The sequence below is a fragment of the Passer domesticus genome, chromosome 6 (genome assembly GCF_036417665.1).
Source record: "Passer domesticus isolate bPasDom1 chromosome 6, bPasDom1.hap1, whole genome shotgun sequence".
NCBI lineage: Eukaryota > Metazoa > Chordata > Aves > Passeriformes > Passeridae > Passer > Passer domesticus.
In genome coordinates this window covers 38,898,839-38,913,977 of record NC_087479.1, presented here as the reverse complement: position 1 = coordinate 38,913,977, position 15,139 = coordinate 38,898,839, and the positions used below count along the sequence as shown (strand labels likewise).

At 40.7% G+C, this 15,139-nt stretch overlaps 1 protein-coding gene across 4 annotated transcripts in view; it reads left to right on the top strand.

Annotated features, from left to right (window-relative positions):
* The window catches only part of AMBRA1 (autophagy and beclin 1 regulator 1), a 126,613-nt gene that overhangs the window by 44,780 nt on the left and 66,694 nt on the right, over positions 1-15,139 (top strand). For 3 of the 4 annotated variants that reach the window (XM_064424767.1, XM_064424764.1, XM_064424765.1), the window contains 2 exons: positions 5,016-5,099; positions 5,648-5,748. In XM_064424767.1, coding sequence (XP_064280837.1) covers positions 5,016-5,099; positions 5,648-5,748 — 185 coding nt within the window. The remainder of the gene's footprint in view (positions 1-5,015; positions 5,100-5,647; positions 5,749-15,139) is intronic. The other variant, XM_064424766.1, reaches the window with a different exon arrangement.

Sequence of the window (15,139 nt, the reverse complement as noted above, 5' to 3'; positions counted from 1 at the left end):
TATCTACTTGTGGAAATAACTCTCCTCTTAGAAAAGTTAGTTGTCTTTAATGTTTCACCTTTAGGATAATCCTGGGTTTAGGTGAGATACACTTGTCCTCAGAGCCAGAAGTAGGGTGATCTGCTTTTCCTGGTTTGGGTTTGTAACTTCTTCAAGCCTTGAGGATTTTGAGTAAAGTAGCACATACTGTATTGAACCTTTATTTTTGAATAAGACACTAGTCTAACTGATCCAGGAGGTATTATTTTAACTACTATGCCCCTATGCAGAATTACAGCCAACTTGTAGTGTAGCTTTTCCTTTTGTCTTCTAGGATGCCTGTCACTCACTAAAATATTCAGAATGACAATGTTTTATATATTTTGTGTTTACCTCTGTGTTTTGAGAGACTTATTTATTAGAAGTGCTCTAGTTTTTCTCTAAATTGACTTCTGTTAGATGTTCAGGATCTTGCAGGGTCAGACAGATTAAAAATGGAAGTGTTAAAATCTGGTATTTGCTGCTTCTCTCCGTGGTGAAGCTAGTAGCTAACTTGCTGTCATAGTGTTCCCAACACTGTATGTTACCTTACCCATCAGGATGGTGTTGGAAAGTAATCGACATGTTCTTAGAACCACCAGCAAAATTGATGTTCCCTTCATCATCTTTTTTCCTACTTCTATACTCTTTGTAAAACACAATGCACACTTTCTCTTGGAGTACTCTGTAACTCTAGAAGAATACACTCTTCTAAAGGGATGTATCATGTGTTTTCATCCAAATCAGCAGTGAATCCTGTGAAGTGAGTTGCAAGATTTCAAGATTTGCTTCTGCTTTAGTATGGCCAGTTTAATATGATGTCTTCCAGGAACCCTTTTTAGAGGACTTGAAGTGAGACCTGACCAACCAGTAAAGCCAAATGAGTTTGCAGTGTCTGGTAACCTCCTCTGAGCTCTTGATAGGAGCTTTGGGCTGCTCCTGCCCTCTGTCCTATCTCCTCTGAAGTAACCTACTGCAATTAACAGAAAAAAATACAGTAAGTCAGTACAGATAGTTCACATTTTCTCAGTGCTTCAAACATTGTTTTTTTTCTGTTACATGAAGATGGTGCAACTTCCAGTGTCAACCTTAAAGGAAAGTAGTAGATACTACTCAAACAATTATTTAGCATTTCTTTTGTATATGAGTGTCTAACCTCTGCAATATAAATTGATTTAGCATTTTAAATTGGATTGCACAAAATGTGATAAAATGCTGAAAATATGAAACAATTGGCTTGATATGTGATACAATTTGATTCTTCTGAACTTACATGGCTTACTGGTGCTGGCTTTGATAATTAAATGGCTTTTCAAAATGGTCATTGTTGACCTAATTCTGTTGGCAGTGTAGTCAATGGGAGTTTTAATATTGACTACAATGGGAACAGTTAGACCAACAGATTGCATTAGAAATCCCATGCTGTGTGTTTAATTTCACTTCCTGATACAACAATCTCTAAATATTAAAGTGAATTCTTGCCAAGACAGAAAAGCAGAACATGGTGCTTTTTTTTGTCCTTACTGTCTTCTGTATCCACTCTTATTAGAGCAGTAGCCAAGTTACCAGATGAAAAAGAATGCCTTTTTCTCCAAACTTCAGGATGCAAAATTTTGTATCTCTTTCTCTGTTTTCAGAGCTGGCATTGCTGGTCCATTAAATTTATGTTGGTCAATTTATCTCTCAACAAGCAAACAAGACAACAGAAGAAAAATCCAAGGAGATTTGACTGTCTTATCCAATTTAGCATAAACTTGCATCCTTCTTATGCCCTATTAAATGTCCATAATTATCCTGAATGTTTGGGAATTGCTTTCTTTTCACGCTCCATTGTAGGTTGGTGTTAATACTATTTCTCCCCTACCAACTCTTACTCTCCACATCACTGTTTTGATTTGTCCCACCATGGTGTCTGAACAAATGATGAATAACCTGAATTTTGAGCCAGACTTTAAAAGTTATTTTGACCATTTGTTAGTTCTTGCAGTTTCCCTGCTGAGACAAATTAGTCTGTTAATAATTAGAGTATTATGTTTCCCTTGTCACCTTGCTGTGGTTTATTTCATTTACTTTAGTAATGTTACTGAGTTGCTTTATAGCAGAGGCTTTTTTTATGTAGACACGGATACACACACACTGAGGGATTCGCTTTCCGCTTCTGCAGGTAATGTTAATTAAACTATCCACTGTGAATCATTAGCTAATGAATCTGTAGGTAGTTGACACTAAATAGAAAGCGGAGCATTAGATCTTCATCAGTACTTTAGGGAGCCTTGGAAACTTCTCATTTCTTGCTGGAGTGCTTCACGCTGGCACTGCAGTGTGCTAACATCTGCTCTCCTCCCTCTGTCAGCAGGCTGTACATGCTACAGAAATAACACAAAGTGCCACCCATTTTCACTGATCTGTAGAGCATTCTTTATTTTCCTTTTTAGAGGGTGCAGAAATAATCTTCAGCTGGCACCAGGGTAATATCAGCAGTTCTAGCTTTGCAACACTAGACTAGACATGCTTGCATGTAGTTGTTGAGCATGAGAGTTTAGATAAAAATGACTCTATAAATTAGAAATTCAGAGTAATGTTTAGTAATATTCCTCTTTACCCTAGGGGAGTGTATCTTGCACTTCTACTTAGATTAAATAGGAATTCTAGCATTCTTGAACGATAGCCACTGTTCTTACTCCCTACAGTCTTGAGTTACAGGACAGGTGGCCATTGGGACGTGGGATTTCGTTGTTATTTTTTTAAGGAATGTTAAAAATATATGTCTGTCTTTTGCATTAGTAGAGGCTATCTCTGTCATGGTGAAAACTGAAGAAAAAGCCTAGTCTATATTTTTCCCTTTTAGGCATTTTCCCATATTGTCAGGAGATTGTATGCACAGTAAATAAATAGGGAAGTACAGGATGGATTTCTCACATCAGAAAGTCGCCTTGAAGATGTGTCTGCAAATGTTTTTGTGGATGCTAAGACCTGTGGCTAGTGGCAAATAAAAAAACTTGAACAATTAGTTCCTCTAGGTCTCTTGATTTAGTCTGTGGACTTTGCCCTTTTATCTCCTTATGTTTGCTGGAGCTAATTTCTCATTCCTTTTGAAACCTGCTGCTGAGATTCTCTTCAGCTGGAGAGTTCTGTAGAGTGTAGTCCTGCTGCTGTTCCTCTTGGCTGATATTTGTCCATTTCAAAAGTATCTTCCAATTCTAGTAAATGTCCAAAGCAAATGCAAACCCTGAAAATGGCTTTGTTGCCTTTCTCCTAGGGTTGCATATCGGTGTTGTTTCAAAAGCTACTACATGGAGGTTTTTAAAAAGTATTTCTTGTTTTCTGCTAGCTCTTGCTGTGTGTGGTAAGATCTGGAACACAACACTTCATTTTCCTTTGGTCTTTTCTCTTCAGCAACAAAAGTTGATGTGTCAGCACTCAAGTTTGCAGGATTCCTTCTGTTATTGATCTGCATCTTAATAGGCTGGAGGCCTGTGGTAAAAGAACAGCAGTAGCTTTTACATTTCTGATCTCAGGACCCCTGCTGGTTACGTGAAATCCTGAGGGTGAGGTGCGGTTTTGGCTGTGAACTGCAAATGCTGCATCTACAGTGGGAGGAGAAATTGAAGCTTTGAGCTTGGATTTACATTTGGTTTTGGTGAAATAGCTTGAAATGCTAACGAGCTTTGCAGAAGAACCTCTGCTTTTTTGTTCCTGGGTTCCTCAACTGTGTGGGAAACAGCCACGTAATAGACTCTCTTCTCAGCCCACGTTTCTTGCTCACTGACTTCAAAAAAGCAAAATGAAGAAAAATTATAAAATGTGCAGCTTGCTGGAGCGGGTTAGAAATGTGCTGCTAGTGCATTGCATAAGGAATATTTAGTTTCCTAGTGATTTCAAGGCTCTACAAGTAATATTCTCCCCACAACTGCTTGGGAAGGAGACAGGGCTGCAATTACAGATGGGGATTTGGAATTCGTGGAGAGCAGACTTGTTACTTGTTCAAGGTCATACAGAGAGTAAATTCTGAACAGAGAATAAAGCACTGTTAAGGTCTCTTTCAGAACTCCAGAGTCGCTAATGGAGTCTCATTATTTTCCTTGCAGTTTTAGTGCTGTATAATTACAGGGCCCCTTGTGGCCTAGGAATGCAATATCAGGAATTGTGTGTGATGGGGATTCTGAAGTTCCTCCAGTTTGATCTCCTGCTTGTTGTACACCTGTCATTACCCAAAATCAGACTGGGCTACCCATGAGTTTGTGTAGCTCCTATCTTGAGACTTACAAGGACAGCAGCTCTGCAGCCTCTCGCTGAAAGCCTATTCAGTGTTGCACTGCCTTCCTGGGGAAGTGCCTTCCTGTGTCTGCTGTAGGACAATAGATGCTAAACCCTTTCCCCTTGTTCCCCAAGGCCCAGACATTTATTGTGAAACAGAATGAGATGTTGTTAAGGAGATGTAATTTTGTCTGACATCACCTAACGTTTCTGATTTAACTGGAAGAGCTTATGAAAAGTGAGATAGTTTTAAGATCTGATGGCACTTTAAACTGGACCTTCAGGGAAGGAACACAGAAGAATGGTCCGCAGATTATGCTCTTTTGCCTGTATTTCTGGGAATGAAAATGTGAACTTTAACAGATCTCTGTGACTCACAGAAAGTTCTTCTGCGGACTGGAGTGAGCTTGCCTTTTGCTTTCCTGATCAAAATTCTGATGTTTCTCTTTCATTTGCTCAGGTGCTGACATTGATTCATTAATTCTCTGTGGTTTTGTCGGTACTTTTGAGACATTGTGAAACAGTGAAGAAAGTGAAATTTAAGGTTACTCTTATATAAAACTGGCAGAGGATTTCGGTACAGTTGCCTGTGTGAATTTGGAACATTGGAAGCATAAGAACTGTTGAATCTCTGTAGCATACTCAGGTTGACTAGGTGACATCATTAGTGTTTTGTTTTCTTGGAAAATACTTTTATTACATAGTATTTTTAATGTACAGTAATTTTCTTTCTTTTGCTGAAGGGACAATGGAGACCGATCCAGGCACCGAGCTCCCCGGAACGCCCGCATGTCTGCACCATCACTGGGGCGCTTTGTTCCAAGGTAAGGCATCTATGTGTGAGAGCAAAAGGTGTGCAGATCCTGGAGTACCAGCAGTACAGCTCTCTGGTTCTTTCAGGTGGATTCCTTTTCTTGCACAGGGCTTCTTTATCCTTGGTTTGCTTTCTGGGACTCCCGGGATGGCGTGTTAGTATGAGCTGCTCATCCTGTGATGTTTGAAAGATAGCATGGTCTTAGTGCTTTTTACTTACAGGTTGAGGTCACAGTATGAAGGCAGAATAGGAGGAGAAAAGAATCTGATCAGAGATTGTAACCACAATGTTCTGGTTTGAGATTAGGAAACTATTGTGGGAGGTAGATTATTTGTTTATTGCTGACCTTGGCAGCCACGTTTATCAGAGGAGGATCTAATCTGTAATTTACTTTTTGTTTGAAGCAGGGAAGAGGTTGGCTAAGCAGAGGATTCCAGCCTTCCCTCTACTGTAGTCTGCTGGAATGTAGTCATATTTCCTCAAAGTAATTGCAGTGGCTCTTCAGAGCTGTAGTACACAGGATGGCTTTCTCCATGTTTTACTCTCCTTGTTTTCCAGACGCTTCTTGCTGCCAGAGTACTTGCCTTATGCTGGGATTTTCCATGAACGAGGACAGCCTGGCTTAGCTACCCATTCCTCTGTCAACAGGGTCTTGGCAGGTAATGAGATTGCCTTGTTTGCAGTAGTCATGTATATTAGTGGTGTTTTCTCATGAATCTGAGCAGAGAAGGATTGATGAGGAAAATTAATTCCAACTTTTGAGATTCTGTTTAAGTTGTCTGAAGCAAGAGAAAGGACTGTTGGATTGATATAGTAAGCTGTCATTCAAGTGCTTGAGCATTGCAGATTCCATGCTTCAGATATCTGTGGAAGTGTCTGCATGAATTGGGGACGGGTGTTAACAATTCTCCCTTTATTTAACTTCTTTCCCTATTCCTAGATGTCTTTTTTTAAACAACCTGACAGACTAATGATCAGCTTGCTGCAGGTCCTTCTAATTGAATTATAGGGTGCCTTGTTCATGTTCCGGCTAGGAAGACGCACACAAGGCAATGTGGGATTCAATTAGGATCTTAATAAGTGCATATTAAAAAACTCAGCTGCCACCACATACAGCACACAGGCATTTGGGAGCCTTAGAGGGCAAGCGGAGGTGGAAAGGGAGGTGGGGGAAAGAGGAGGAGGAGTATGGCAGTCTGGCAGTTCATGAATGAGATGGTTATAGATGACACATATCTTGAGGGTGAGTCTTTTTTGGCTGGGTCTGAGTTGCTCTGTAATTAACCCCAGTGTGGGGGAGTAATTTTGGAGCTTGGGGAAGAGCAAGAGATGATGTATGGACAGGTAGGTTAGGATGTGGTTTTCCTCCTTCCTTTAGGTAATCACAGGACCATCACTGAAAGGAGTGCTGAAAGGTTTCTCAAAAGGTTGCATGAGTCTTTACCTTACCCTAAGGCACAATCAACTATGCCTAAGCCATTTTTGACAGGATTTATCTAACCTGTTTTTATTGGAGATTTCCCAATCATTTTGGGGTAGAACTGTTGCTGGTTTTGCAGTGCTGGTTTAGTATGGCAGTGGTCTTGTCTTTGATAATAGATTTCCACCATCTTCCAGACTTCTGTCTCTCTGGACATTTTGTGCTGAGTGTTTCACAGTGCTCTTGAGTTGTAAGAACTCAGCCAGAGTCTCATCTCTGCTTGTATCCCATAGGAAACAGTGGAGCTAACCTGTGGCATTAGCTGATGCATGTGCTTGCCTGTGCTTGCTGCCTGTGTGGGCTTTGGCTGTTGGCACGTGGAAGCAGCACATTGGCAGATAATTACTTGCTGCCAGGCAACACTGCAGAACTCTTGTGTCGCCCAGCTTTGCTGGAGACACCTGCCTTCATCCCTTCTCCAGGCCTCCTTGCAGTTTGCCTGTTCCCTTGTGGCTGGGAAATAGCCTGGCTTTTTCATCTATACTTTTTGGGAAATTAGAGCCCCAAAACACACATGCTTGCTGTTTCTTGCATGTATGCCAGGAATAACAAAGAAAGACAGAAACTGTAATCATGGAAGTTTCAAAAAACAAGATCAGTCTTTCTTGTGTGATGCTGTGCTGAGCCTTCATAAGGCAAGGTTTGTTCACTCTGGCAGTGTGGTGGAACCTCACACTGGAATGGCTGGGACTCCACCATAAGGGCTTTCATTGACTTAAATATAAAATTTATTCTTCCAATGCAGTAACTGCTTGTGTTATGTTGTTTTAATATTTGGTTTATTTTACCCATGCTTTCAGCTTTCAAAATGTTTTCTTACATCCATGCTAAAAACTTGTTCATATGTTGCAGGAAAAAGGAGAGTTGAAATTGCAAATACTAGGTGGAGGCATGATAGGCAAGAGCTAGAAGATGGAGTTGCAGTTGTGGAATAGCCAGAGAATTTCTTATACTCATGTTGGTCAGCAGCATTGTAATTTTGAGTATTGTATTTCAGAGCCATTGAAAGTTACAGTGCTGATAGTATACTTTCCTTTATATTTAGCCTGTGCCAAGGCTTGTGGTAGCTCTTTCTTCAGTATTATGGTGAAAAACTTCTGTTCAAACTCAAATGTACTTTAATCCATTCCTGGTAGTTATGGGTGAGTTTGACAGCCTTGGCTGAGGAAAAAATGAATAGTCTATTTTCCCATTAACAAAGGCTAATCTAAGCTTGAATGCTTTGAATTAATTCATTCTACCATGTATCCAAACTGTTATTTTTGAATTATGTTTAAATGCAAAAATGCCAAGTGTATTTCTTATGTAACTTCTACAGCATTTGAGAAGAGATACCAAAAACCCCTGTATTGCTAACCTGACAGTTTTCTAAAAACTGACAGTAGACTTCTGTGATCAAGTAAGACTGAGAGCTGCTGTTTGAGAAAATACATCCAATTCTACTTCTGCTCCTGTCCACTGCCCCATTTACTGCTATACACTGAGAGGAAATCAAAGGAGCAGATGGAGATCTTAGTGTGTGAATTACTGTGATGTGCTGACTAAATTTTTTAATGTCAGAGCTCTTGCTGTCAGGTTCTGTCCATTTACTTTGAGCTCTGTGCTTTATGTGAACAGCTTTCTGTTGTTTAAGTGTCATTCTCACGCAAGTGTTACACAGACAATCGCTGCACGCTAGGGAGGACTGCCTTGAGACTAAATCCTTAGAGTCAGGTTCAATGAACCCCTAAAAATTACAGGTTGTCTCTGCAGATGGGCTGTGCAATGCAGTGGGTTGGGCAGAATGACTCACGTGCCAGGCAGAGCTTAGGTCAAATCAGAGCCCTTTGTACTAGTCAGGGGACTGGTGGCCATCCTTGTGCCAAGGCACTTCCAGACAAAGCATGGGAAAGGTGGCAACAGATGGGGTAGAGTAGGTGGGAGCCCAGGGGGAGAATGAAGAGATACCAGTCAACATGACAGACAGGGAGATCTCCATGCCAGCAGCCTAATTTGCATGGAGCACTGGAACTGCAATGTGCCCCAGTAGCACCTGCCTGCCTCCTTATCTGCTGGTGCAGTTCAGATCTCTCAGCTGATACAGAATGCTGCATCACTGTGCTTTCTGGCACCAAGTAAAACACCATGTGAAAATATATTACATCAACATTGTTACCTTTAGCATTGAAACTTGTAATCACACCAAAAGTGTTGGTAGTTTGACAAGTTATATTTTTCTGTAAAGTCTACATTGATTGGCAGTAATTACACTGTCCTCCTTTAATCCTTTATTAACTGAGTCTTATATCAGCTTTTTCATTATTTTGTCTGGAATCAATGTCAGGTTGACAAGACTGACAGTCTCATCCTATTTCAACCTTTTAAAATACTGGTATAACACTAGCATATTTTTCAATCTTCCATATTCCCCTGTATTTCAAGACTCATCAAGAAACCTGAGAGTTCATTTGGCAGCTCTTTTGAGGCTCTTGGTAGTGTGGGCTGCAAGCCACCCTCTGCACTCTCCTCTCCTTGGTGAACTGGCCTAAGTGATGGAGTTGTGGTCTCCAAGGAAACATCCATACAGTGAAAGCTAGTTGAAGTAGTTGGTTGCTAAAGCGGTGATGAAAGCAGTAAATACATTTTGGTTTTTTCACTTCACGTGACTGATTGATTGCATGTGGCAATGTAGGTGGAATATTGCATCTTGGGGCCATTTCAGTCTTAGAGTCTCTTGGGTTCTCTTGCCATTTGTGGGCCAACAGAGTGGGGGTTTGATTTTTGGTTTGTTTTTCTTTTTCCTTCTTTTTTTAAAATTTCTTTTCCCCTTCTACACTTCCCAGGAGATACCAAAATGATGTTCTGGGGGATGAGATGACACCTTTTCTAGTGGGAGTTAGTACTGCTGCAAAGCTCAGCAGCGTTAATACATCCAAGGAACACACAGCTCAGTATTGTGTTTACTACCTCTTACTGCTTTTTTGAAATGTTTCTGTAAGCTGAGTATTTCTGCCCACTGTTTTGTTTGGGTTTGTTGTTTGTTTGTTTCTTTGGTTCATTTATTTGCTTTTTTGGTTTGGTCCTTTTTTGTTTGTTTTTTTAAATAAATTTCTCTTTGTCCTAAGTTGCATTGGGAAGCAGGACACTGTTAAGTTGTGATGGCCAAGTTACAGATATCTTTTGGTATCTCATAGCACAGACCAGGATATCCATTTTAATATCTTTTATAAAATCCGTAGATACATTTAAAAGAAAAGGTCTGCATCATTGTCGCTGAAGTGCTTGTGACCTCTTGTTCCCCTCTGTGAACTTTTGCCTCAGGCTTTATAGTAATTGACTGCTTTGAGATGGACAGAGACATGCTAATAGTATAGTGAAACAAAGAAGGCTTTAGTTTCAGTTCAGTGAAAGCTTAGGGGAAGAAGAGAATCAATGTTTCCCAAGGAACTTTGCAGAAGGCTTTAAAAATGGGCACAAATACCATTTTGTTGGCATTTCTGTTACTCATTAGGCAACCTGCAGATGAAAGTTTATGGTGGAGTTACCTAGTTTTGTGAAATGCTTCTGTCTTGCCTCACTTTGTTTTAATAGGCTTCTATTCAGTTATGTGTATCTCAACAAACAAAATATTTTTTTCTTGTGTGGTCATAGGTCATGTTTATCTGTTCTGGCTTTGCCCCCAGACTTTTATCTGCTTAAACGAAATCCAGCACAGTTGCTCTGAGTCTTCCACCTTGTGGGGAGATCCAGATTCCACAGGGCTTAAGGTTTGAGTGATACAGATTCTACGTTCCCAGTTTCTGAGTGATTTCGTTGCTATCTCAGGGTAATAGATTCAGACCAGAGACTGAACACTTACATGTAGTCAAAGAATGAGTTTGATTACAGATTTTTCCATATCCCACACCTATTCAGGGTATAGCCTGCTACAAGAGCAATAATGGTTCAGCTTTGGATATCACTCCTGGAGTTGCCAGAGCAAGGTGTCTGTAGCCTTGTTATACTGGGGTGGGGCTGAGGCTATTAATGAAGCTAAGAATCAGTTGATCCCTTCAATGGAAGTCTAGAATTTCAAAGTGTGAAGTTTGGCTGTTGTTTTCCCAAAATCCCATAAGCTGTGCTGTTCTTTAGAGCTTTACTTCCGGGAATAATTCAAAGCCGTATGTCTTCTGGTGAATTTCTGTTCTTCAGCCAACAACTGCTAACACACAATTGTTAGAGTGTATGAAGTTTCATCGTGGTGAAAAGTAGTTAAGATGGATAGTGTCATCCTTCTGGGACAGGAAGAATGTGATTGAGCATGTAATAGTTCTCCTAATAAGAAGTATGGTGATGGCCTCTCACCAGTGACACACACTAGTTAAGGTGCCTCCTGGTGCACATTCCCAATTTCTTAATCACTCTAGCTGTATTTAGGGCTGATGTTCACAAGTGAGTGGTTCTAACCTAAAGCCACCTAAATGGATATCATTGAGCCTGTGGTATGTGCAGCTGCATAGAGTATTGTTTGCCATTGCAAGTTGAGTTAGCCCTACAGTAACCTTTCACTTCTGCTCTAATGATAGAAGTGATCATGATAAAAGGCTTCTTTGCCTTCAAAACCATGTTGAAGGCAGATCTCCAGTTCCTCTGGCATTTCAGGTGTGATTGCCTTCTGTGGCTCAGGTTGTCTTGATGTAATCCTGCTCTGTCATGTACACTATGCTGTTAATTCTGTTCTGAGAGGCTCCCATCCCTCAAATGTGCTTGTAGTGATGCACAGCTGTGCAGGGTAAGACAAAGATGACTTGAGAGCTCCAGAAGGCCAGCAAAAGTTGATAGAAGGACACATTGTCAGTTGTCTCTGATGTACCCATGTTTTTCTCAGTATTATTAGTTACGTATTTTCTGTACAGTTCCCTGAGATTTGAGTGTTATTCTTAAGCTGTACCTTCAGCTGTCCATCACTGGCTTATTGATATTGGCTTGCTTCTGCCTTTTCATCTGAGACAGCTGTGTGAATTTGAATTAGTGTCCTGATCTAATCCTGCTTTTCACAGTAGAGAGTTCTGTAGAATAATAGAATCAATGAACATAGCTGTGTGCCTTTCTATGCTGTATGTTTCTGTTATTCTATTTGGTACTGCTAAATGTGGAAAGATGTGAACCTTTGAGTAACTTTATTTTTATGGTCTCTCTGTGATCTCTGTCAGTGGATGCTAAATGATATAAGAGGCTTAAAATATGCCTCAGATTCTTCTGTGACTTGAGAGTTATAGATACCTGTCATCTTCATCACAGACTTGAGAACAGTTTATAATTTCTGTGAAAGTGCAGCCTTTCATGAAGAAATGTAAGGACAAAAAGGGGCTGTATGGCTGAATTGCAAATGAATGAACTTCTTACAGGAGGGAATGATGGAGTGTCTCTTCATGGGACTGGTGAGAGGTATCCTTAGAGATGTTGGTTTCCTCAATGTGGTACTTAAGCTTTAGGAGACAGTAGGATTTTACAAATGTGGCAATGACTTTAATTGCGTGACATCCTCTTATCTAAGTGTTCACTTACAAATTTGCTTAATGTATTCTAAAAACACACTTGAGGCCCTTGGAAGGTTAGTTGCAGCACCTCAGCTCTAATCTGCCTTTGTCTCTCATCAGCTGGTGTTTTCCTAGATCAGCCTTCAGCCATGAAAGTTTTTAATGTTGCTGCTCAATTACAGTAGAGTATCTCATAAATAAAATCTCCTGGTTGTTTGATGTCCTATGTGCAGAATAAAGTCATATACTGTGAGTTAACTTTCTCATAGTAGTAGATCCCTTCTTGACTTCCAGTTCATGGATTCTGTATCTGTGGCTCCAGGATGATACAACATCATGATTATGGTCAGAAGGTGAACATCTTAGCACACATTCTTCAAATGAAATCCCTCTCCCAGAGGATATAAGACAGTTTGTTAATGCTTAAAAAAAAAAAAAAAACAAGCCTAGAAAACAACTCTTAATACACAACTTTGTGGCAACATTGGGATCAGATAGCTGATCCACAGATGCTACATTCTTCCTAGCAGGTCCATCTTTATAGTACTTAAGTAATTTTTCCCTATATTGCAGGACACCAGTGAGTTTGTTTTTTCCGGCTCTGTGCTTTAATTGGCAGTCCAGCTGCCTCTTTTCTGGCGCTGTAATCTGTGTCATCCTGTATGTTGTACCTTGGCACAGTGAAGGCTGATAGGTAGTTGATGCAATTAGCCTTTGAATGACCTACAGGCAATCTCTTCTGAAATGCTAGTCCAGTGCAAAAACCTCCACAAACGTTCCTAAGATGTTGGCATTCATTTTGATGCAGATAAATACTCCTCTGAGCTAAACCGGATTTAGTTCTGTGTACCTAGATGTCTCCTGAAAGTGGGTGATAGACAGTGTTAAGAGAAAGTCATTAACATATGCATTTATGTGCTGGAAGAGGTTGCATGTGTTGTTTCCAGTTAGCCTTTCCCTCACATCCAAAATATCAAACTCTGCATTGAGAGTCTGAGCAGTTACTCATTCTTATTTTGCTGTCAGCTCCTGCTGTACATGGTCATACGCAAAAAGCACAAACAGCCAGAAGGTGTCAGGGTACTTTCTGTATGGAATAACTTTAATCTGGCTGTCTGCTTATTGTGCCCTGCTTCCTCTGTGTTGCTGTTCACTTGCATCTTCCACTTAGCAGCAGATGTGCTCTGTGGCCACATAGACTTCTGTGTTTACATCTGTGAACAGGTACAGTTTGAATTCTTTGGTTGGGATATTAAGAGTGCAAAGCACTAGAGATTATAGGGCAGATGGAATGAATTTGCATTACAGCCATTGTAAAATGTTATCCTCTATTTGGTTCCAGAAACCAGGGTAATCTAAGGCTTGAGTGATATCAAAATCAGTTTAATTTCTGAAATTGATTTTGTGTATCAATGGTTTTGTATGCAAAGAACGTTCACACCTGAGAACTGGAGATTTTCCATGAGTCTCTTAAATATTGCATGGTAAAAGGGAGCTAAAGAGTCAAAATTGTGCTATTAGCACTTTAAAGCCTACTATTGCTCAGTCCTTTTTGTTCTTGTCTTTTCTTTATGCTTTTGTAACTCAAGCCATAGTTTATCACAATCTGCTATGTCTGGGAATGTGTTAATTGAGAGGACTGTGAGTCAACTGGAAATAAGAATCCACAGCTATGTGCACTATGGGAGGCATTTGCACTGTAATTTTGGGGTCATCTGACTTGGGAGGCCAAGCTTCCTGTATAGTTAGCAGAGTAAAAAAAGCCTCTGCTCTGAGGATTCATCACCTGCAGTGAGCTGAAATGAGGTGCTCTGAATCTTCTGTGGAGCTGACAGTATATTTAACACTGATTAGATTGGGAGTTTTGGAAGAGTACGTTTCTGCCATGGGTTACTTAGATGCCAAAAATTAGGCAGGCTGCATCCTGCTCTCATGGCAGAAAGGATGTTATTTAGAAGAGGAGACCTTCATTCGTCACTTGGATGATGGATCAGAGTGCACCCTCAGCAATTCTGGGAGGATTAGGTGATGAACCAGAAAGTTATGCTGATGTTCAGTGGGACTTTCATAGACTGGGAAATGGACCAGCAAAAATTAAGTTCAGTGAAGAAAAATGCCAAGTCCTACACCTGGGGGAGAATGACCCCATACACCAGAACAGGCTGTGGACTTACTGTCTGGAAAGCAGCTGTGCAATGAGTGACCTGGGGGTTCTGTGGACAGCAACTTGAACATGGGCCAGCAAATGTGCCCTTCAGGAATTAAGGCCATCAGTGTGCTGTGTTGAATTAGGAAGAGCATTGCCAGCAGACTGAGGGAGGTGATCCTTTTCTTCAGGCCTGGTAAGGCCACATTTGTAGTATTTGTCGAGTTCTGGACCCCAGTGCAAGAAAGGCATGGACATACTGGAGTAAGTGCAGTGAAGGGCCATAGAGATAAGTAAGGGTTTACAGACTGACTTGAGAGAATAGGTATAGAGAGACTCAGTCTGGTACTCTTCAGCCTGGAGAAGAGAGGGCTTGGACTGCATCTTGTCAATATGTATAAATAACTGAGGGAATGAAGAAAGCCAGACTCTTTTCAGGGATGCCCAGTGAAAGGACAAAAGGCAATAGACACAAATTGAAATTCCATTTGAAGAAAACTTTTTCTTTCTGTGAGAGTGGTCAAATTCTGAAACAGTTTGCCTGTGGAGATTATGGGGTCTCTTATCTTTGGAGATATCCAAGTTTGACTGGAGATAGTCCCTGGTAACCTGCTGTAATTCACCCTGCTCTGAGCAAGGGAATGGTCTATCTAGAGTATCTCAGAGGCCCTTTCCACTCTGTCTTCAGAGATTCTCTGAATTTGAGTACACAGGAACAGTGAAATGATGTTTGGGTTCAGTGTAGGAGAGAATAGTTGTAGTTCTGTTAAACACTGTATTGTAGGAGTTGGTACAGTTGCTTCTGGTTGTATGTATTGTGTTGTAAAACCTTACGATGGTTGTTACTGCAGAGGGCTTCTGGCTCCTTCAAGGGCTGAGAGAGCAGATGTTACTGGAGAGTGCTTTGTTACTAACTTTCCAGGAGT